The following is a 25875-nucleotide window of genomic DNA, read 5'->3' as shown; positions in this document are numbered from 1 at the left end:
TCCATTCCACCTGACGGACCGGTATAATTTAAAAAGCATTTATGTTGTTGAGCAGGGATATTTTTATTTTTAGCTTTGGCGCACAAATCGCAATATTTATTTTTCACTGACATGTACAAAATCTTTCCGGTTCTTTGACCAATGATCGTGGCAGCGCCAGATGCTGCGGAATAATTGCATCTGTATGAACGTTTCGACCAACAGCCGTCTGCAACAACTGATATCATGGGAATACCAGAAGAATCGACGTCACCATTTTCGATTGCAAGTTGTCGCTCTTCTTTCGCAGCGTTTTCCATACTCTTATTTTTGGTTTCTTCAAACCACTCGTACACCTTCTGTTGACTCTTTCTGTATGTTCTTGCTGTAATCGATGGTACGTCAATTGCTGAACACATTTCTTCCAGATTTGAAAATCCACTGCCGATACTGATTATACTGGATACAAATGCGTCACACAGATTCATTTTGTTTTTGTTCATTTCAGTGGTATATAATTTTAATTTTTTACCACAAAGTTTACATTGAATAAAAAATGTACTACTAAAGTTATCCCGATTTTCCCCAAAAATTTCTAAATGTGATAAATTACAATTAAATGGAGAATCATGGTGGCTAATTAATTGAAGTTGTTGGAAAAAATATGAAAAGTCTATAATTCTACGGCCTTCTACACGGAATTTAGGGCTTGAATCTTCAATTTCATTTTCTATAATAAATTCTTCGTGTTCGTGTTCAAATGTGGGATGAAATTCTGGTTCAGGTAGTATGCTTTGAGGATTTCCATGCTCAGGCATAGTCTTCGGCAATATATCAATACTATAATACATTCAAAAATATTAGTTTAGTAGATAGTTAACAGAAAACAAAATGTATAGCTGCTATTAATTATTGTACCAGATTATAATTTTTGTCACAGACACACTAATTTCGAATAAGACATGGCACAAACATAATATAAAAATAATATAAGTACAAATGATCATTATACTTAATTGTGTGTATTAATAAGTAATACGCAAAACTTCCTTTTGCAAGATAAATAAATATTGTGAACCAAAATTTTCTGTGAAATGTGGTTTTTTCAACTATGTATAATTATGTCAAATTATAAAATAATAATTTCAAACCTTTGTGTTTTTAATGTATTAATATTTCCATCTTTTCTCCTACGTCTTTTTTTGGAACTTCCAGCCATCGGATAGTGAGTTCGTGGCATTTTTTGTAAGTACAATCGATATAAATAATTGTGATAATATTGTTAGGTACCTATGTCAAAAACCGAGGATGAAAATTTCGCATTCCCGCTGAAATAAATGACGTTCATAGTATTGCCAGGCTAAACTTTCGAAATTAAAGTTAGTTTTTAAAAAAAAAATTACATTGGAAAATATTATGTAAGTACAGGCATCCATTATTATGTTATTTGATGAAAGTATTCTTTAAAATCATCTGTATTATTATAATCTCGCAAATTCATAATTTAGTAAAAGTTAAATTTTCTGTAATATAAACATCAGTAGGTACCTAACCTATGTTGATTCATAATTTTGGCTAAGTAAAAAATATAGATATTTTTACTTCGCGATGTGTTTGGGGTGTTCTAAATTATGTAAGTATGTTTAATAACAAATGTGAAATTCGTAAAACCTCATGTGTATTATTTATTAAATAAAAATAGTAAAACTAATAGTAGATACAAATGGTGAAAAACTTCATTCTCTTATTTACTAAAATATCAATTCAATAATATTTTAGTAGATATGGCAATACTGGACGACCCGATATATGTCACTGAAATAAAATAAAATCTATCACAATTTATAAAATACATACCTACTACAATCATAATTATTTTGAATGTAGAGGGAGATAGTTATAGAAAGGGACAGAAAACTGATTGCTATGTTGCAATATTAGGCAAAATAGATTGCAACAGTGTTAAAAATTATAATGTATGATTTAGTATGACATAACGTAGAATTGACGCAAATACAAATTTCTTCAGATTTTTTTTTGTTTTGTCCTCAAATGTCAAAATATGTTTTCCTTTTGAATAATATGTTCGAATTTGTGTTTGTTTCGCCTATTTTTGTGTTCAATTTGTAGCATTCACTTTTATAAACATATTTTTGTACAATACTTGTGTGTTGGCGTATTTTTTTGGTCATATAAAGTTAAAATAATACCAGCTAAAGATTCCATACATCATACACCAATTCGCAGGTGGGTCTGGCGGATATCAAGATGGTCGAATATTTCGTGGAAACAGTTGTTTTAAAAAGGTCTCTATTTAGTATTACAAATTTATAACTAACAAGATATTTCATCATTTATTCAATGATTAATGATAAACCTTCTGATACGTAGCTTTATATTATTTCGTATGTCTATAATTGTAGCATATTTAAATAACAAAATGTCCACTCGCTTCCATTAGATTTAGAACCAATAGAAACTGCAAATATTATAATTATACTGAATATATTTTACTACATTATGTTTTATAACATTACAACTATCTATAATAAATCGTTTGAGATAATAATTAAGGGAAAAATTTGTCATCATCACAGCCTATTAATGTCACAAAAATATGGCTTCGTTCTCAATTATCACGTTTCACGGTTTCAAAGAATATTATTTTACGTCATAAAAATACTTTATGTAGTTATCAAATGTTTTACATAAATATTTGACGATGAATAAGCTTCATAATGATATAAATAGTTTTTCTACAAATCTTACGTACTATTCAGGCTTAACCTCTGAAAATACCAGAAAATAGCTGACATGGAACACCTTCCCCCTTAAGTTAAAAATGTCCCTCTGAGGCGGCCGAAATCGGTCCAGTTATTTAATAAACGTGGAATGATTACGTTGAAATTTGCATTTTAATAAAATAATAATACAATGCATTTATTTCTATCATGAATTATTGGTTAACACAGTAAAAGAAAATGTGTTTAATATAGATTTTTTTTTAGTATAAAGTCAAACTGAATGGCAATCATTTGTAAAATGGCGCTACAAAATAATATGTTGGGCTTCGTCTTACCTACTTCTCGGGTCTTTACGGATGTTACGGTATTAAAAATCCTTTATAACTACTTAGTTCGAAGTCGGCTTGAGAGTGGGTCGATTGTTTGGACACCTCATCAATTGAAATACGATCATATGGTGGAGCGAGTTCAAAAGAAATTTTTGAGACTTCTCGAAGTTGTATAGATACTATCCGTGGCTTTTGTCCAACTGGCTTCATCTTAGGTATGATACGTACTGTAGTTTAAACACTATATATCTATATTTAACCACATATTTTTTCCGACTTATACGCGGTACAAATGAGAAAACTGCCATTTTTGTTAGTATTAACCTGTGTGTCCCTGATAACTATCTAAGAAATCAGTGTTTTATTCTCCCAAGGTGCAGAACTATTCTGCCATTGGTGATGCCGATTGGGAGGGCAATAACTCTGTTCAACCAAATCGCTTCGGATGTTGACATTTCGTTTACGTGACGACAAGTATAGGTGGGCGAAATTTTATAAATTCTTAAAATATCTACTTCGATCATTCGGTGTACTTCCTTGTCCCTATTATATATATTTTTATTTACTCTTTCTACTGTTTTTATAATACTGCATATATTTCTTTGTTTTACAATGTCATCTTGTGAACGTCTTATATTTATAATTTGTGAAGTTCGCTAAGTATAATATACCAAATAAATAAATTTGAATTTGAATACATTTTGGAAACTTTTTATTGGAAAAAATTATATTTTTTAAATAAATCAAAAGAAGATTTCCTCAACAGAGTTATTTTGTAATAGTTATTCCACGTTTGTATCTATTGACTTTTTATGTAATATTCACAACATAATACTAACACGACGATCGCGACATTTTATAACCATTAGGCGTCACCAGAAATGCACTATTTTAATACTGGTTTTAACAGATATGTTGACATATTTTTAGATCCGTAAATATCGAATAAATTTGATACTTTGCATATAAACTTTCGATTTTCTTGTTCACTATTGCATTACATTACAACTGAGATTATTGCCGTTATATCGATTTCACACAATCAAGCTATCGCATTATAAGAAAAATTTACTCTGTATGCCGATTGACATAATTTATAGTTGAGAAGGTAGGTACGTGTTGTTTGCTTGAAAATTTTATAAAAAAATTGATTTGAAAAATTTAATGACACTTATATTAAAACCGGTCGGACTTCTCTGATCATTAGGGAGCGGATTTATATGCAACAAAAAATATGATTCTATGTATGCATGTATGCACTTAAAATCAATAAAATATCCAGTAAAACCGTAGAAATATGCAGTTAAAAATTGATATTTTTGTGGGAAAAAATTGTAAATTGGTATCCACTTTACCCAATATTACTGACAAAAAATCGAATAAGTAGTTATGTAATAATTTTTCAACATAATACGATAGCAGAACAAAAAAACACAAGCAATGAATATAAAGTTAATCAATTACAATTTTCAAAATAGTTTTTTCACAAGTACAAATAATTGAATAATAAATGCAATGTAAACTAAACATAACTTAAAAAACAAAAACGACTAAATACTATTGGTACTGTTCGGTTAAAGCGGATAGAGCGGAAAACGCATTTTGAAAATAGCCGATAAACTGGATTATTTGTTAGGTTAACCTAACCAAACCTAACCTAACCTAACCTAACCTAACCCAAACTAACAAATAATCCAGTTTATCGGCTATTTTCAAAATGCGTTTTCCGCTGTATCCGCCTTAACCGAACAGTACCATACTATTTTCTGTTTCTGTCCGAAAAAAAAAAATATTTTTTTCAATTTGCTCTGGCATTAAATTGTTCCGCATAGGCATCTGTCAGTATTATATTTATATGCGGAAAACGACCTCTCAACGTCCACAGAGGTGATTGGGAAAACTTTAAATAAAAGTGCTCGCGTTGACTACACTTTTTTTGATAAATCCACAGCTCGGAGATAGCATTAAAAATGCAGGTACATCTAAACTATATACCTTCCTAACTTAGTTATATTTCGGTAAAATAATTTAAAAAACTAAAATTATAAATTCAAAAGCTCTAAAATATGCATTTATTTATGAAATATGCACTAATGTCTCAAATATGTTCCAACGTCTCAAATATGCATTTATATGCACAATAAAATTTTATTTTTGGATTCGGTATTTTTCAAAACAGATTTCAGTGCAACTCTCATAGCTGTGCATACACCCTAACAAAACATGCACTACCATATAAATCCGGGCCCTACTGATCATTTTTCGTCAGAACATGTCGTTTATCTGTTCATCTAATCATTTAAACTGATTCCGTTATAATTCCGGGGCATTTGAATGCACTTCTTAACCACACGTTAGCGTTTTATTTTATTTTTATCGTTTAAAAATCGTAAATGCGGTTTATTGTAGTTGTCAAATCCCTATATAAATAAAGATTTTCAACCGGTCGAACAAGTAGCAATTTTCGTTTTTATTAAATGTACTTAACTTGTAATTATTAAAATCGCACCTGTGGATTTATTCTATACACAATGTGATTATCGGCGGCTATACACGGTCGTTTATCATATTTATGTAACGAGGTATTGTAATTGTTACAATAAGTTAGCTGTCTAAACTGTCAGAACTGTCAATCTCATTCTAAAACCATTGCCCCCACATCCTGAAGCGGGGCACCATGGCAGGATCTTTGGCGGCCCCCCTACCTATTGCTAGGATTAAAAATAGTGTAACGGTTTACAGTAGCGTTTTCCAAATGGTTTCCCTGGTAAAATTAAGGGTATTCAGTCCTTTCTTCGTTCTTATTTGTCCGGTGGTTGTTTATCCAGTACGAATCTTGCAATCGATTTTTAACTAACTTCCCGACTAACTAGACATTTGAATCTTTTAGAATATATCAGAACACGATGCCAATGCATTCTTTTAATACTTTTAGCCATCTTTAAGTAGAATTCATTTTCAGTTAATTCTGTTTTGTATGAAAAGTTATTTCGGAAGCAATCCGTAATCCAATCCACTATTATTGGTTGCTAAGTGGGTGGTCCTAGCAACTTAATTATTAATATATGCGTGCGTTACTATGGAAATTAAAATGACATTTCAGTATTCTATATTTGTTTGTTTTTTATTTACTTCATATCAAATACAAGTGTGAGCATATTGAGCAAAATTTGCATCGCAAACCCATGAGTTTTAAAATGTTAAAACTTCACAAGTGAAATAGTGCCGAAGACGATTTTTTTTTTTACTATTAGAGCAAATTTGTGAAGTGTGTTTAACTCACTTATCTGGTCGATCCACCACGCCGGGCCCCAAGGCTAGAGACCTGTCACCCCCCCCCCCCCTCTTTGTGGGGCCATGATACTAACTAACTAACGGATAATATTTACAATGCCACAAATAAACCGTTAACGATACCTATATTTTAAAATCATTTCATTCCGTACGTATGTACGATGTGAATGTTTTGTTTACGTATGTTACTTGAAACTCACTGTTTAATTTATAAGACATCAATATTCTACCCGCGTAGTCGAAAACTTTTTACTTTAACCGGACGTTACTTGGCATAAGTATCTGCGTAACTTTCATCGATAATTTTGTAAAATACCCGACTAGATTAGATTATCACATGGCGTCAATCGAATACACACATCTACATAACGTGGGTAAGATATTCGTTTACATTTTTTTTTAAATATTTTACTTATAATATCATAGGCAGTTGATTATTTACCACATGCAGATGGCCTTCGTAGTCCAGTGCGTAAGGTGCTGGCCTTTTATCCGCGGGCCCCGAGTTTGATTCTCGGTGAGGTCACAGTATATTTATGTGATTTTCTCAAAGCCTGGATGTTTGTGATTGTTTTTTTTTGTATTGCTAAAAACACTACTGTTTTACTAAACGACAGTCATTGCGCCTCATGGCGTTTTTTGTGGGACTTATGGTTGAGGATCGGGATCACCTTTGAATGGTGTGATCTTTTGGGCGATCAAGACTTTCCATCCCTCTCGATCTTCTGCTTCTCTCAGGGCAGAGTGAATGGTGCCCCCAGTCATCTCCTTTACTCGGTTGCTCCAGCGCACCGACGTTCTTACTCTGCTTCGCCTTTCCTTCAGGGTTCATGATTCGACACCGTATAAAAATATGTAGAATACTAATGTTTGCACAATCATAATTTGTGTGGCAATACATTTCTCGATCCTTTCATATATTATAGTGGTAAGACGTGTCATAGCATTTTTTGTAATCTGTGTTTTTGTAATAGATTATGTTTCTGTCGGTTTTCCAAATTACATTTCCAAAAATGCATGAAGTCTAAAGATGTTGAATACGATGCCTCTGGAATAGTACAAAAATCTTAACTCTAACTAAAATTCATTTTCTCGTCTGCTCACATAAGTCGTCTAGTATCAAGTACTCTCATACGATTGAATTAGTTGAATTGTGAAAAGAGTACCTAAGTAAAAATAATTCAAGTAAATTCCCATCAGAGACAAATTTTGATGTGTGTTCATCTCAGCTGGTCAATCTGGCACACTTTGGTACGGGCTCTTTCAGCCCCTTCTTATGTATATTCTTCCTTCTTATATAATATCATGCTCCCGGGACACTCAGCACAACATTTAAACGATATACGCCTACATAACGGATATGGAGACGTGGAGACACTCCTTAGTGGAGCATATGACCCTCCACAGAGTTAAATCTATTCTAACAGACTTTTGGGTATCGACCAATGGAATCGTCGAATAGCAAAACCAAATGTGATTTTAAACATCTGCTCTGGATATTTTTAAATCACCTTTATTATAAAATATCCCACATTGCATTGAGCTTTAGGATACTTGTAGTCATCGGTTTATGTCAGTATAATATATTATTGGCATAGTAGGTAGGTATAAATAAAACCATTTCTCTGATCTTTTTCTAGGTAGAAAAAATGCCAAAGTGGACTTTGCAACGCACATTGAAAAAAAAATCATTTTGTACTAGCTGCGGAATCGAATCCGCAACCCATACGACCGCTTGACTAACTAGACCGGTGCGGTGCAAGTTTAATGGTATTACTGATACATAATTTGAGATAATTTGTATGATAAGTATCGAAGTGATAAAAATAACGAGTGTATTTGACCAGAATACAAAGATTGCAAAATTAAACAAAAACAAATAAAACCACGCCACGCCACGCGCTACGAAATTTAATCGTCAATTAATTAAAACTTCAATGTCTTGTCCAGGGGCGTGATTCTTTTTCGAATGGTCAATGCCTCAAGTGATATGCTGTTTATTTTTTCTAATTTTCTTTCAGAGGCAATGTAGCTATGATATAACACAGTCGACTTTAGAGTTTAGACTTTTCAATTTTCAACTAGATTTTTACATATTATCTATTAATTGTAAGTGAAGTGAAGGCCTGTCTTCAGAATAACATCCTTTTTTCCCGTTATATAATATTATATATAATTGTGTTTTTATACATGATTTAAACTAAATGCAATTATATGTATGATTCTGTAAAATACATGACACATTGCATTGATATAGTAGGTCAGGTATAAAAACATTACAAACATGATTAATAAAAATAAAATCGAATGAAAACAATTATAAGATAAAAAGAACTTTTTATATACCACGTTTTTAAATTTTCTGTTGAATCATAATATAAACTTGACAATTATATGTATTAATAAAAACTTTTTATTGTACTTGATAGAAATACTGAATAAAAATAGAATACTGAAATGTCATTTTGACATTTCATATTGAACATGGCTAAAAGTATTAAAAGAATGCATTGTCGCCGTGTTCTGATATATTCTAAAAGTTTCAAATGTCTAGCTAGTTGGAAAGTTAGTTAAAAATCTTCAATCGTCCAATACAAATCTTGGACAAACAAGAATTCGAGCTAATAAAAACGTGGTAAAATATTACTTACCTAGTTAATTAACCTGGGACTACAAACCATTCAAGTCCATTGCCGACACTTCGGTCACAATCACCTTCTCTGCGCATCTTTTGACATAATCGTGTTGCTCAGTGGTGTAGTGCCTATAGTGGTTCCTTTATAAACTGTACGGAGAGCTCTAGTCTAGGGCTATCGCATCTAACAACGTGACTGGCCCATCTGAATCTTCGTGCTCTCAAGACATTGAGGATATTGAGCTTGATTATATTGTTTGCAATGCTCTTCATTCGTACGGTTACGTCACCTTTGGGTTTCTTTAACCGATCCGAGAAACCGAGAAAATTTATAAATTTTATTAAAAATTCTGTTTGCAAACATTAGATTAATAATTCTAATAAAACTGTATTTTCGTTTTTGTTATCCAACTGCAGATACAGATTTTCAACTCATGAAATTAATAATATAGAAAATGTAAATCTATTATTGATATAATTTAGCTATGGGTTACACGTTATATTAGTATTGTGAGCAAAGGAAGTGACGTCCCTAAACAAAATGCCGCCCCATTTTTTTATACAGTATTTTTCATTATCCTTTCATGACTAAAATATCTAAGAAATGTGTTGTATAGATACATTACCGACAAAATAACTACCTAATAAATAAATTTTAATGCCATCTCTGCTCCAATAGAAATATTGTGAGTCTTCGGTTTCAGATACATTTAAAAATACACCTGACAACTTCCAAAATTCGCGAGTGACTGGCAAAAATATTTGGATAAAATTAGGCAAGTGTGTACCTACCTATAATTCAAAAATCTCTACGTGTCATTGCTGGTCATTAAGGACGTGACCTCCAAGGATAACGGAAGTAAACTAGATATCGCGAACCCAACAAAAAAATACAGTCCTGTTGAATCATGTATGTTAATTAATACATTTTATTTCCAACCAGTGAGCTGATTTTGTAATTAAAGGATATTTCCGTTATTACTAAGATTAGGTGGCTATTTCTATATATACCTACCTAATGATTGTCCTCGATTTGCCGCCCTTCGAGTAACTGCCGCCCCCAAGCGACGCTCAATCTGCCTACCCCCACGGGACGTCACTGAGCAAAAATGCACGTTTGTGGTTCATACAGCTCGCAGGCCGTTTAATTACAATAATTAAACTATTCATGGTTAGGTTACGATTCCTTCTAATTAAATATGTTAATGCAATGATATGCAATTCGATATTTGTTTTGAGCTAGATATAATTAGTTTTTATGAAGAAACGTACAATGTTTTGGGAGAAACTGGCCTAAGCTAGAAAGAAATAGAGGGCATTCATTATTATAACAATAGAACTATTAGTTATTCAATATTAGCAATTACATGACATCTCTGGCATTTCTAACTAGTTCAATGAGGATTAGTTTAAAATATTAAAGGCAATGGTTTCATGGCCTTAGCTTTTAAAAAAATGATTATTCACCATAAAGGGGTGCCGGAAATTTATCAAGACGTTCTACATTCTCAAATTGATCAGCTGATAACGAAGACAAAACCGTCTTCTATTAAAAAGGTCACAGATTCTTAGAGAAAAGGATTAATAAGACTATTGATTACATCAGTTGTAAATCATTGCATATTTGTGAGTGCCAAGTTAACACTTTCCGTGCATTTATTTTCCAGGGTTATACTGATATTAGTGTAAGCCGGCTCACACATCTAAACTCAGCCATATAGCAAACCTTCTAGGAACGGCGCTCTGGTGTTTCATATGAAGACCGCGCACATCTATATAGCGACAGATGCGCGTAACCTCTCGAAACATATATTATATTTTGATGCGGTGACCGGTGAACTGGTATACGAATGACCAATTTGTAGGTGTGCGTATGCATTCTGGCGTCTTTGACTCGCAGCCCGAAACGCTTGTGATTTGTTGATAGCAGCACTAGATGTTTTTTTCAAACTAAAAGTAGCATTTTACCAATCTGCTGAGCTCCATTTGGCAACGTGTGTGTTGTGAATAACGCTGACGTCACATCGACGTATTCGACATGTTGCAAACGACGCGAGTTTTGATGTGAGAGCCGGCTAAGAAGCACACAACAGTGATTTATTCAATGAATAATGATAATTATTTAAAATAGAGAAGAATAATGAATAACTAATTAAACCAAAATAATGAAAACATGCCGCCATATTGTTTATTTCGTCATCACCATCATCATCAGGCGAAGTCGATCGAGTGCTGGATGAAGACCACATCTAGCTACCTTCACCCTTCTCGGTCCCTAGTTCTTTGCTACCACGTACATCCACCAAACGATATTTATCCAGTGGTTCTCCACTCTCCAAGCGATATGTCCAGACCATTCATTTCTACTTAGCAACCTTTATCATATCGCGTACTCTTATCTATTTCTCTATCCATTGGTTTATTCTGTGATCTTTCAGCGTTATATACAGCATGCATTTTTCCATATCACGTTGCGCTACTCGCAATTTTTTGATTTCTCTTACATTGTCATTGGTTCAGATGTACCTATACTTAAGAACTAGTAGCATACATTGCTTGAACACTACGCTTAAAACACAACTATTCAGGCACCCAAATGCACTCCATGCCAGCTTGGTTCTGGTAGCAATCTCGTCATACATACAATAGTCAATTTACATGTTGTTGTTCAAAAAGATATAGTTATCGACTCCCCCGACTTTTTATTCAGCAATGCAGGTTTGAGGTTACCGTTACTTTTATCTTCGAGACATTACCTACTTTGCGCCTTTTTATTTACAAACTATTTAATAATGCCAATTTTAACATGGAACATGTTTTACTCATGATCTCCGATGCAAAAGCGTTACGAAAAATAGACGTAGAATAACTAGAGACGCGCAGCCCGCCCGCGGCCCGCGCCCCGCCTTGATTACTTACGCGCGCCGATCATTTTAATTTTACGTTCAGTAGCCAATTTCTGTGCGACGTATTGTTCGTCTGTCATTATTACGCCTTTAGTTTTATTATTGTAATTACATAATTTTCAGAAAAGCAAAATTGTTTGAATCCTTTGGATACGGTTACTTTGACAAATAAATTTTCTTTCGAATTTGGACAACCAGCATTCAAAGAATCAGTAGGCAAAGCATGTTCCATGTTTAATATTTTTTTCTATAATTTCAGTTCAACAACACTAAAAACGTATGGTGTTTTTCTACTCGAATGGTCAAACAAGACTCTCTTTAGTATTTATCGAATTATGAATCAATTAGATGTAATAGAAAATTAACCTCAATTCATAAACACTGGCTTTATTAATTTAAACAATAAATTGACAAGACTTCATAATTATCTATAAAGCCATCATCCATTTATTATTTTATTATGTATAAAATATTTTATTATTTTAATATTATGAATTATTATCAATTATTCTACTTGATTGTTAATGTTTTTAAAAGGTTCACGGCATGCATATAAAAATATGTATATCACGTCTCGCTTCGTTTGCCATTTGCGTTCAACTTACCTTGAATACAGATGGCATTTAGCTCTATATTTAATTCAATAACAATGGAAGGAAGTGCACGATTCCTCATCCGACCCTGCCTATCAATAGCGATCTTCTGACTGACTAAGTAAGCACATACTTCTGAGTTTACCGTCCTCGTGTATTAGCTGCAATAATCACTGAACCTACGAAAGTGTTTTTAAAAATTTATTTCGATAAATACATTCTAATTATATTGCAGTACGTGGATATAACTGAGTTCTAACGTCATAAACTAAACTAGCAACTGAGAAAATTTTAATATAAATTATCTTCTTTCTGAGTTGTCCATTACAATAACCTAATCACTTCGATGCATGCTTCATTAATTAGTAAGTACCTATACGTTTAAAAGTAAAATAATCATAACCATAATATCGTCTATACAGTATCATCGTCATAGATGAGGAGTTCTTTTCATAAATTATGTCAAACTCTACACCATTTTTTTTATATAGCTAACACAATCACTGCTGACCTTTTAATTACCACATTTCAATAACACGTTAATTAAATATAATGGCCAATTATTCCAAACGCGCCAGTCGCGGTGTTAGCAATAAGTTAGTATTTCAGATTAATACCAACAAAATTTTTTTTTTTTTTTGAAAAATATTGTAATAAACGTGAGGCGCCTTATGAAGAATGCATTGATATCATAAAAACACCTGTATTCGGATCAGTGTTGCCAATTGTCGTTGACAAAAACACGCTTGATTTTGTGAAAATAAAATTTCAAATACATTAACTTATTCTACCAAGAACGAAGTCAACACCTTTGCTTTCGCGTATCGAAAAAAAAGTGCAAAAATCGAAAAATGATGTAAAAACCGCACATTTTAACAGAAATATATTTCAAAATTTACAACAAAATACCTATATTGTGTCAACAACGTTCAAGTTTCGTTTCATGTTTGAAGACGAAAGCTTATATTATAGGACAGACATAGAGAATTAAGCAACATACCTTTTAGATGACTAATTTTTAAATTTTTATATTATATACGCGAAGATTCGGAATCATAATATACAAAAAATTTAATAATGCATGAAATTGTTTCAGAAAGTTGATGCTCATGAAATACATAAACTAAATATCTAACGTTTTTTCAACACATTTAAAGCTGTTGGAGGTATCAAAAAACTCTAGTAAAAATGCCACAAGCCAGATGCAATTTTTGCAAGCTAGATGCCAATCAAAAATGCAAGAATCGCTGAATTGGCAATGCTGATTCGGATACACGGAAAATACGCAAAAAACCGTTAAGTAGCAGTTTAATAATTACAGTTATATATTAAATAATATATATTACAATATATATACACAGTATCATATTTAGAGTCTGAGTGAAATTAATATAAGCCTAGCAAAAAAGGATTGTGTGCCAAGTATGCTAAATTTTAAATACTAGTTATGTAAGTTTTGGACGTAACGCTCAACGAGTTGGTAATATTATAAACTTAAAAAAATAAGACGTGTCCCTGTTCTTAACCTCAAAAATAATATTAAAAGGGAAAACAATGGCCAGCATAATGCATTGTTTCCCCAACTCCGCGTTTCATAAAAGCGATAATGTTTCCCAATATAAATAATATCTACACTGAATATAATAGACGATTGCGATATCTTTCTATTGTATTGAATTATTAAAATTTTTAACGAAATTCAATTTTATAGTTCAATGGGCTTAATTAAGTAGGTATTAAAATATATAGTATGAAAATAATGAGGAATAACATCATCATGTAATACAACAATTAACTATTATTTGAAATGAATATTTATTTTAAAACTTTTGAATATACCTTAGTGGCGTGCGCAAGATATCCGATCAAGAGGGTAAAATTACCAAAATACTTCCAGGTTATTTTCACATGCATATTTGAATTCCATTTTTACTAAAAGTATACATGTTATATTCAGCTTATTTGCAGTAGGTACCTAACTGTCGAATCGATATGTTTGGACCACTCAAAATTATTGCTTTTAATTTAATATCATTTGTATGTATTTTAATACTAACAAGTTTTATTTATTTATCGCTATATAATGTATAAGGAAGCAGAGCAGACAATGGTTTGCGATGTAATAGAGTTCATTAAAAGCCTCAAATGGAGATGGGCTGGACACATAGCTCGAAGAAGGGACATTCGTTGGACAAATTTAGTCATCCAGTGGTATCCTAGAGGTACAAAACGTCCGCAAGGTATAACTAGAGGCCGCTCGATCGATGAAATGATAAAGTTATGTGGAAGTAGGTACGTGGCAGCGCAACGCACAGGACCGACAGAAGTGGAAGCAGCTTGAAGAGGCCTTCATACAGGAGTGGATAGATTCAGGCTGATGATGATTATGATAATGATGATATTAATGTATGTCATATTATTTATCTTTGAACAAAAATATTTATTTTTAAATGTAGTTGTTCGCAGTTTACGTACTTAAATAAATATTTTCATTGTATGCTATTTTCTGCAATCTTTTTAAACTCCATTTTCTGCATGCGGTCACATTGGATAATGCTTTTTTAACACATAGGTATTTAAATCGGTAAATAGCCAACAATAAAATATAATACCTAAGTACCTTAGTACCTATCATTTATTCACCCTCCTTGCAAAACAAATTGTAAATTTATATTATATTACAATTCATTATATCTATATATTTTTTAATTCAATACCGCCAATCAGTTGTGACCTCTTCGAAAAAAACGATGGTGGATACGTCAATCCTTCCGGTTTGGACCTGATGATTTTGTAAATAATAGTACCGGCATTTAGTTAGGTGTATTTAACTGTACAGAAAAACATTATTATATTTACACTAATTACCTCACACCCCGAAACGCACGCCACTGATATAAATATTTATTTAATATTGTTTTTTGAGTCATTCATTAATATTCATTTGTCGATAGTAGGATAAAATCATACATAATAATCACAATATAAAGTCTGACTACTTACAAATTTGTATTTTTTTTTATCTAAGAGGTGACCTTTACGAAACATATTCTGTGGTCGATACGACCGCAAAATGTGGTTTATTTAATATGGCGACCCTAAGACAGGTGTCAGACTGGTCACTTAGGAAGCGGTTACATGTAAGTTGTACGTATGCAGTTCATCGTGGGACACTTATTTGTGCGCCGCAGTACGTGAAAGATGAGTTCGTATAACATTTTATCAAATGACGAGTTCTTCGTTAAACATTTCACCGTGGAGTATATTTGTACGTATGCTACAACAAGGGAATTTTATGAGATGTCTTTACTAGGTTAGGTTAGGGTAAATCTAATTGGAACAGTACTATTTGCAAACTATCGCCGTATTTTGTAAGATACGTATAAATGTATTCCACGGTCGAAAAAAAAAAAAAATACATTTGTACTTTTCTTACAAAATGCGGCGATAGTTTGCAAATAGTACTGTTCCAATTATATTAACCCTAACCTAACCTAACCTAACCTAACCTAACCTAACCTAACCTAACCTAGTAAAGACATCTCATAAAATTCGCCACATGTTGTAGCATACGTACAAATATACTCCACTGTGAAATGTTCAACGAAGAACTAGTCATTTGATTAAATGTTACACGAACTCATGTTTCACGTACTGCGGCGCACGAATAAGTGTCCTGCGGTGAACTTTTTACGTACATATTTCCGGATACGTTGGGAAGCGCCACCCGGATCACGCGTCCTAGTGTGCAAGAGCGATGTAATTGCTCCTGTCATATGGAGTGACGGTACCCAAGTCTCGCGCGAGAGGTTGTACCACCTCGTCAATTAATATAATTATTTATCATTCAATTATGTTACACGACGTTATTAAAAGTAGTCACTCTGCAATTAAGCGTGACATTGAAGCCTTAATTTACGTGATTTTTAGCTTAGGCACCGCAATCGTAGATCGCCACCCGGATCGCCAGCAAGTGGCAACGAAAAGGAAATAGCTTGACCCGGTTGGCCTCGTCTGACACCAGCTGCCTAAAATATCATGACATTTGTGTTGGTATATAAGTAATTACAGTCGAACTTGGTTATTACGAGGGAGAAGGTACTGACTGAATTTGCTCGTTATAAGCGTTACTCGTAATATCAGGGAATAGGTATTTTTAATGAGCGGTCACAAAAACACAAAAATTCGAAAAAAAAATCTGAAAACCATCGTAAAAATCCCCGAAACAAGGATGGCATTCGTAAACTACATTGTAATGAACGCTGGTAGGTACCTACGAACTTCATTTACCCAGAACTTCTTTAACCATATTATGCGTGGATACTTTTTCATTACTGTCGACGAAAACACCAATTAGGTAAGTACTTAAATACTTAACTAGTGTCATAAACTTAATCAGACCCCGGCGGCATCCTGTTCGATCGGATTTTATTGCTTAGGGTCGAAATGTTTTTAAACGATCGACACATTAACAGTATTTTAGCTCGGTATATCCGATTAGTTGCTCGTTATAAAAGTGAATAAATGTATGGAGAAAATCATTAACCTAAATGTCAACGAATGTTTCCTCATGACATTCGAGATCTCGCTATTTCCAAGATCGTAATAACCTAGTTTGACTGTATTTATATTAACATGGCCTCCCAGTTTCCGAGAGTAATTTAACTCTACACACTTCTTGACTTGTTCTTGGACATAATAAAATATTTAATTAGTTGATAAATTGCACTTTTACGCACATTTTGAATATGATATATGAATATTCGGACATTCGTGAGAAAATTTTGTCTCTAGTTGTTAAAAAAAGGTGATTATCGAGGCAATAAATTTCAAAAAAACGAACTTGTCAATTATTATTTTACTATGAGTAACGCATTTTTCTCACAATTATAACCTATAGAATAAATTAACAATTTGTTGTACAATAAATTTTATTAATTAATCTCACGATTATCAAAATCTGGAAAATCAGCATTCTTCAAATTTTCAAGACCATAATTTTCACACTAGGTAACCTTTACATTTTACAACTTAACATATTATTGTAACCTCATGTTTTAAAAATAATTTAGTACCTATTATAATGTCGTTGGTGTGCAAATTTTTTTTCTGGCAATTTTTGTTAAGAAAAGAAATGTATGCTGAACCGGAAATGTTGACAGCTACCTACATAAAAATTAACGCTGTGCGGCCAATTAGGTATACCTATTATGAAATATGAATATCAATGGATCTGATAACCGATAATGAAATTTTGTAATTTTTCTGAACAATTATATTTGACTAGTCAAAACAAGGCAAATACCTATTTTACAAATCGTTATAATATAATAATGTATTATTAAGGATTTATTTTTTCATATCTCTGTCTTTTTTCGTTATTTTTTTTTGTTAATTTTAGTTTTTCAAATTTTCTAAATATGTGGTTGGTTATAATTATTTCGTATAGATAAGGACTTAGACAGACAACACTGCGGTTGGCGCCTGTCGTCCTACTTGATTCCGAATGCATCCGAGCAGAATCTCCAATTGGTTAAAATAAAAATCAATTGCAGATTCTAATCGGATGCATTTGCAATCAAGTTAAGACCTGTGACGATGCACGCAAAATGCATTGTGGTGTCTGAGCCCTAACCTATTATCGCTGTCTGCACACTTCATGATGGTTTTTGTCGTTTTTATCAAACTATTCAACGTTAATACCCAATCTCACGTTGAAATAGTAATAATATTATTCTTAAAAATACTTACATCATTTTGTAATAATATGGAATTCTATCTACCAAATAAATGTTAACTCAATTCATAATGAAAATAATATGAAATTGTATAGTGGAGCGTGTCCGGAAATTTGTACGTGTGCAGTTCGCCGTATCACACTTCACCGTGAAATGTTGTATCGGAAATATATGGACGTATATTATAGACCGCCCAACCTTTTTGGGCCGTATAGAACTGAGGTTAAATTCATGTCTAAATAAAACACGGTTCTTTTACAGGAAGCCAGTGGCAAAGAAATTTTAAAATAGCCGATTTACTGGATTATTTGTTAGGTTATGTTTGATTAGGTTAGGTTGTCATTCTTGAATTCATGAGTTTTGCCAAAATCGGCTATGAAAATTGAATTAATGTTTCATATTGAATCTAATAAAATTGGAGACCGTATAGTAAACGGTCATCTCTTTCCGATAGAAATCTCACGGCGAACTGTGCTACGGTGAAATGTTTTACGTGCAATTTACATGTAACCATAGTGGAGGGCACTGGTGTCAGTGTTGCCATATTTTTCTACGTTGATTATAGTACAAAGGTGTAAAAATTATAGTATTTCTGTAAAATATGTACAGGATCATTTTTCGTCTTGAATTCTTTAAAATTATAGTATTTTGGTAAATTTGGCATAAAATTATAGTATTTTATATTTTTCGCGAAATCAAAATTATAGTATTATACTATAATTATAATACGGTTGGCATCACTGACTGGTGTCCACAAATTTTTGATCAAGGGTCACATTATCAAGAAAAATAACTAAATTTAATATATTTACATATTTATTTTTCGCGCGTTTTGTAAGCCTATTATGGCTCGGTGGATAAGAAAGCCGTGACGTGGGTTCAAGTACAATCCCGCGGCTGGTTCTTTTGTTGTTGTAAAATATCTATTTTAAAAAAGACAAACATAATATTTTTATGTTCAGGAAACGATTGTAAGTAGAATATTGATAAAACAAAATTCAACTGCATGTCACTTAAGTATGAATGTTCCAACACTTTTTTCGGTTAACCTGCAGTTTACCTCCCTCCAACAAACACTCTTCACTACAGATGCTCAAATATGTTTGGTTGAATTTTTCTGGTAAGGAGTGTTGAAATCAGTCAGCGCGTGTGCCCTCCACGTACCTTAATCCGCCACTGTATAGAAGTGATCGATTATTCTAATATTCGTCATACGTAACAGACAGCTACGATACTGAAGATATTATTTTTGAAGATAAATAAATAATATGATGTGCATTATTTTTGATTTGTTCAAGTTTTTCAAAGCACTATGGTGGTCAATAGATGCATTAACATAACAAGTTTTTTTCTGCACTCGAGCAGGGGCAAAATAAGACGTTATAGACCCAGCTATAGGTAGATACTATAACCCCCCTTCCACTATTATTTTTTCAAAAGGAAAAATAATTTAAAAAAAAAAAAAAAATGTATTAGACTAACATAAAAATTCACTAAGTATATCATTTCATCCTGAAGAAACTTCTCTCTCTCTGGCCGCGTTATTTGACATTAAACAGTAAATCCATAGTAATATTTTCACGAAGGCTTTTACAACACGTAATTTTAGGGAATGAAGTAATATAAATTAATATATTATTATCTTTCTACCAAGAAATTTTTATCTCCTATTTGACAAGATTATTCGATAAGTATTTGATAAGTCTATTATTTAGTGACGGGTAATTTATATACTAAGTATTTAAGTTTTCGAAAACACCTACATTAATTGGGGCTAATATATCAGAAAGGCAAAAATTTCGATGCTAATAGGTATTTTTTGCCCATTGAATCAATAGTTATATTAATTATGATCTCAGAATAATTTAAATCAAGATTAAGATATAGTTTAGATTTAATATAAAACAGTTATAAGGTGTTTTCTTTTTGTCATATTGACCAAATATTATAGAAGGTTTCAGTATTTATATTTAATTCGGAATTCATTAAATATTAGAAATCTATTGGTGAAGATTTCATTAGATCGACAGCATCATTAACAAGAAAGATAGTATTTTGGAAGAAAATTTTACGGGAACCCCTCTTTGGAGCACCCGACGACTGAAAATAATGTGGTGTCATCGCATCTATGTACTGAAATTCAACTCTATGGGTAAATAGATTTTGAATCCATTTTCAATAAAATTTAAAGCACAGATATTGTAATGAGCATTATAATAGTTATATGGTTACTATATTCCGATGGTTTAGTGCAAAGATATTGTATGTTTTGAGAAAATCGAATTTTAAGATTTGAGATGCATGAGAAATGGACATAATTATTATGTATTGAATGATACAATATCGTCTCAAAAAATATCCTATTTGAATGTACAATATTTTTACAGCATAAATCGTACCATCGCAACTAAACTGCCACAATCCAAAAAACGTGAAACAGAGAAAATCAGCTTTGAAGTTTTTACCTTTCGCATTTTTGTACTGTGTTTTTTTAAATATGTTGACTTGAATTTGATGACTTAGAGATATGAAAATTTCGGTACATATACTATGAACGATAGACAATGAAAAGTAGTAATTAAATCAAAACACGTAAATTTGGACTTGTGGCGGTTTAGTTGCGAGGGCCCGAAATATACGACGCAGATGAACGTGTTATGTATGTTAACTCAATTTTAGCAAAAACTGGATATACGATATCTTTACACTAAGCAAAATTTATTTTATACATATAAAGAGGTTGTTTCAAATCACTATTGTGTAAAATATTTCAAAATATGCATGTAGAGCCCAAGGGGTAGTTAATAATATAAGTAGATATATAAAAAATACAGAAAATGAATAAAAATATAACTGACGGAAGCCCCTCGCCCTAATTCGGTTCTGCACTACAGCTTATTTCAAGAAGTATAATAATATCTACTTATTATAATATATTATTTATTAATTTTTATTCAAAAACAATCATCAGCAAGCAGATTAAAACAATCAAAAATCGTCCATATATGTTCGAGTTCACCTTCGACTAAAAATGTGAAACAAAAACAAGTTCAGCTTGACTAAAAACTACAAAAATATTCTTGTCTCATTTCCGACCTTGGTGTAGACTGTAGTAAAACAACTTTTCATAATATACTATTATTATATTCCTTTGAGTATATTAATTTTTTTTTATACAACTTTTTGTATAAATGTCGGTATTACGATATAAATCAAATGCAAACGATAGATTTGACGTGTGACTTACCTACAAAATTTTGTAATAGTTTTGATATGAATGAAAACAACCGTGAAATTAATTTCACTTTAAGCAAATGGATAGATATCATATTACATGAGAAGCTGTAGCGGTTACCGTAGGTAACCTAATTTAATCTTACTTATTTTTATAAAAAAATCGTAAATTTATAAAATATAAAATTAAAAGGTTTAATTTAAACGTAGGGGGCTCGAAATCAGTTAACACGTAGGCCCTCTACGTACCGCGACTGTGTATAATATGTAGAATTTGAACATTTTGAATATTTTTTTTTCTTTTTTTTTGAAAGATTCTTCATATATTATATATCTACTTATTTGGTTCTTAATCAAAATTCAAAAAACCTACATCATATTATACAGTGGCGATTATAGATAGAAGCTCTTACACGTTTGTAGATTCCTCTGAGGCATTGACAGGGTTGGAGGCCTCCTTTTTTGACAATGAGAAAATGTCTTCATTGAGTTTTAAAAAACAGCAATAGTGATGTTACCAGTTTTTTTTTATGTTTTGATTGATTTTTTGCACTCCACTTGTGAAAAATACGCAACCTTTTAAGAATTATTGTTGTTTTTATTTAATAAAACGCATTTTTTTTTGTAGTACTTATTCCACTTTTAATCAAGAGATTAGGACCGGTTTCGTCCGCCCCAGAGGGACATTTTCAAATAAAAGAAATTAAAAAAACTTTTAAGAATTCTTTTTGCTTCATGGAAAACCGCCACAGTGGGTCTATTCTGTACACAAGGCGGCTATCGACAGTAGTTTATCATATTTATCTATTGAGGTATTATAATTGTTACAATAAGTTGGCCGTCTAAGCTGTCAAAACTGTCTCGCACTAAAAGTTAACACAGTCAAAGAGATGGCCTGTTAAAACATAGCACTTTTTCACAGTTTAGACGATTAACTTATTGTAACAATTAACCGCCTCAATAAATAAATACGATAAACTACCGTAGATAGCCGCCTTGTATATAAATTGTTATAAATTAAAAAAGAATACTAGCTTTTTTATAATTATTTACATTTATAAAAATATGCCATGATTAGGGACGTCATATCGATAGAAAAATTATCGATACTTGGAATCGGAATATCGGTCAAAAAGTATCGGCATCAATGATGCTTCTTGTCTGAAAGGGATTTATTTCTGAAAAAACGCCCCTAGTTATGACTCATGATATAGAATAAGTATAATACTAAATCATTACATAATTAATGTTACCACCTTGATGCAACTAATGATGCTAAATCTTATGTAAACTTTGACATAATAATATGTAACAACTAATTTATTTGCATCGATTATAAAATCGTTAATGTCACCAAAAATATATGCTGAAAATAGTGGTTAGTAATAAAACAACGTTTAGGACCTTCCTAAATGAACTTGAACTAAATTACTGTGGTTTAAATACATTTATTTATTTAATGCAATTAGTAACGTGGAAAAAACGTTTATGTATGGCATAACTTTAAATTAACAAATTCATCACATTGCCACACGTACGTATGTTTCATTTATGTAAGTATTTATTTCCATAATAATTGTATTTTTTCACAAGAACAGTCATGCATACATGGATTTGACCTAGGAGAGATTACATATTTATTTGAATTCTCGGTTTGTATATTTGAGATTACAGTTTGCATTGTGTGTTTTTTTTATAGTGCAAATATAACATTATAATTTATAGTACTTATGTGATAGGGACAATTATTTATTTACTTACTTCTTACTAGGAATATTCTCAGTTTCTTTTGACTTGCATAAAATATATTTTTTTATAATTCTAATGAATCTAGTCTAGTGGTTCTTTGATTCACAAATCGTAGCGTGATTAATTTATAATTATTTCAAACTCAATTAATTTAGCTAACAATATCAGTTGACAAGTGAAACATCATTTATGCACGACCCTCGGTGAGTCTTGGCCTCCTTCAAAAACTTCCTCCATCCGTGACGATTTAGCGCTGACACTCTTTAGCTGCTTTGTTTGACTAAACATTTTTAAATCTCCTATGGCGCAGTCCAACCATTTAAATTTCAGCTGTCCAGGTCTTCTCTTGCCCTCAGAAGTAGCGTAAATAGCCCGTATTGCTGATATTTATTCCAGCAGTCAATAATTATTCAGGTCCAGATCCAGGTCCAGCGCAGTATCTGATTTTTTTTAAGTCCCCGATAAAGTGTACACAGCTGCTCATTATAACTTAACCTAAAAATGCCATCTTCTTGCACCCAAAATAATTTCCTCTCAAAAATACCCATATTGTATCTCATCTTGTTTGCTGAGTGCCCAGCATTCTGGTCCGTACGTACTGGGCGCAGGAGAGTATATGGTTGTTTTAGTTTTATTTTAGAGTGCCATGTTTGCACGTTTTCGAGGTTGATCCGGTAATTTATCAATGTGTGTGAAAAGAAACCCTAGGTAAATAAATGAATCCACAGTTTCAAAAGCATCGCCGCTAACAATAAGGCTGCTATTATTATTTGTTGCACTGTGGATAACTGACATGTATTTTTTTAGCACCTAAATATTCTGTTTTGTTTTAATTAATATAATGTTTTTTCACCGAGAATTGAAAGTTGATAATATTAATAAAATTATGATGAACTTCTTCAAAAAGTTCATCTCTTCTTACTGTTCTCTAAAGGTTGAAAATCATATCCTTCCTTGGACATTGAAAACAGTATGGTTACCATAGGCACTCTCTTGTTTATTCAGTATACTTCTAACTCAAAGAAAAAATATGCATATATTAAAACCATTCAAAGGAAAGTCTGCGAGGTCTTCTTGGGGGAATCAATCGAATATTTGAGATGTTGGATCATATATCTATGTCGCTAAATAATCTTAATACATATAAATACAGGCCTATGTGTACACAGTCCAAACATTTCTGATCGTAAGAACTGAATGGCTACTATTGCACTGGCGTGTATTCAATTTAATATATTCTCATTTATTTTGAATTTTTATTTGAAAACTAACTGCCACTAATCCAAATTGATTAACAAAATTTAAAAACATAGTCATAATTCGTGATTTCCTTCTTTTCAGGTGCACCGGGTGTGTCGGCACAAACCAACGATGTGTAAAGAACTATCGGCCTTTCGATTGGCCACGACCTGTTTATTCACACTCCTCCTCGCATCAGTCTTCTGCCAGGAAGTAGAATCAGAACTAGGCCTCGGCAAGGCCATCAACATCTTCATGAGATATGGATACCTCAGCATATGCATGAGAGTAGTCCCAAGAAACGACACAGAAGCCTGGGTATTCAGAGAACCCACTGTCAACGTGTTCAGAAACATAGAAAACTTACAAGAAAGCAGACAGAATGAAGTACAAACTAAGGCTCCACTGTTTGACGGTGACTTTCATATGGAGTTTTGTGATAATTTAAAGCAATTGCTTCAAGCATATTTTAGGGATTTTACATTTGAAAGGTTAGATAAACCTTGGAGAGCTTTCACAGCTGGCTGGCCCACTGATATAATGGCCAGAAATTTAGGAATCAATTCTTCGTTTATCTTCGGGGATCACTGTTATGTTCTCGTGAGGGTAGCGAGATACAGGGAGAGTGCTACTCTTCTGGACCTTCCAGTTGATGTTCAACTGGAGGACGTGGTGGCTGATGCTATCGCAAGGTCTAACATAGACTCTGTGACGATAGCTGACTTCATCAAGAAGTACGGGACGCATTACATTACGTCGTACGTGACGGGGAATGCGCTATATCAGGTAATGAAAACAAATAAAATAAATTCTTATTCAATATTTGTCTCGCAAGTACAGTGAGTGAAGCATCCATAGGTAACTAGTGTAACTACCTATATTATTTGTTATCTAAAATGCATGTTTTTATCAAATATGATGTAGGTATTCAGTCAATGAAGTAGATTGTTTCGTTATAAATTATTATAAAAATCTTAATAAGATACATATTATTTTCCACAACACTGGTAACAATAACAATAATTATTGGTAACCTCCTATATTTTAAATACTCAATGACTATTATACAGGTATTTTGTAATGCAAAGAGGTCTCCAAACCTCTCAGCATTCAGTGAGTCTATTTTATATACAAGGTGGCTATCGGCGGCTATCGACTGTAGTTTTTTTTTTTTAATAATTAATAACATGTCCTTGCTTTTTCGTACAAGGTGGTTGTTAGTAATTTTGAACAATCACAAACACTCAGGCTTTGAGAAAAACACATAAATATTGCGTCCTCACCGGGAATTGGCCCCAGAACTTTCGGGTGGAAGGTTAACGCCTTACGCACTGCACCACGAGAGCCGCCTGATCGACTGTAGTTTATCATATTTATGTACTGTCTTACGGTCTGACAGTTTAGACGGTTAACTCTTTGTTACAATTATAATACT

The 25875-nt window shown here is 32.5% G+C and overlaps 1 protein-coding gene across 1 annotated transcript in view; it reads left to right on the top strand.

The window, feature by feature from the left end:
- Nucleotides 1-25875, top strand: part of tsl (membrane-attack complex domain containing protein torso-like) — a 138312-nt gene that overhangs the window by 96268 nt on the left and 16169 nt on the right. Inside the window, exon 2 of the mRNA XM_085961177.1 lies at nucleotides 24543-25226. Within this exon, the coding sequence (XP_085817303.1) occupies nucleotides 24573-25226 (654 nt within the window). The 5' untranslated portion in view covers nucleotides 24543-24572. The remainder of the gene's footprint in view (nucleotides 1-24542; nucleotides 25227-25875) is intronic.

This window comes from Rhyacophila brunnea, unplaced genomic scaffold (genome assembly GCF_057557595.1).
Source record: "Rhyacophila brunnea isolate RB1 unplaced genomic scaffold, BYU_Rbru_1.0 scaffold_12, whole genome shotgun sequence".
NCBI classification, from domain to species: Eukaryota; Metazoa; Arthropoda; class Insecta; order Trichoptera; family Rhyacophilidae; genus Rhyacophila; species Rhyacophila brunnea.
Note: the sequence above shows the minus strand (reverse complement) of the source record. Positions and strands in the feature narration are given on the sequence as shown.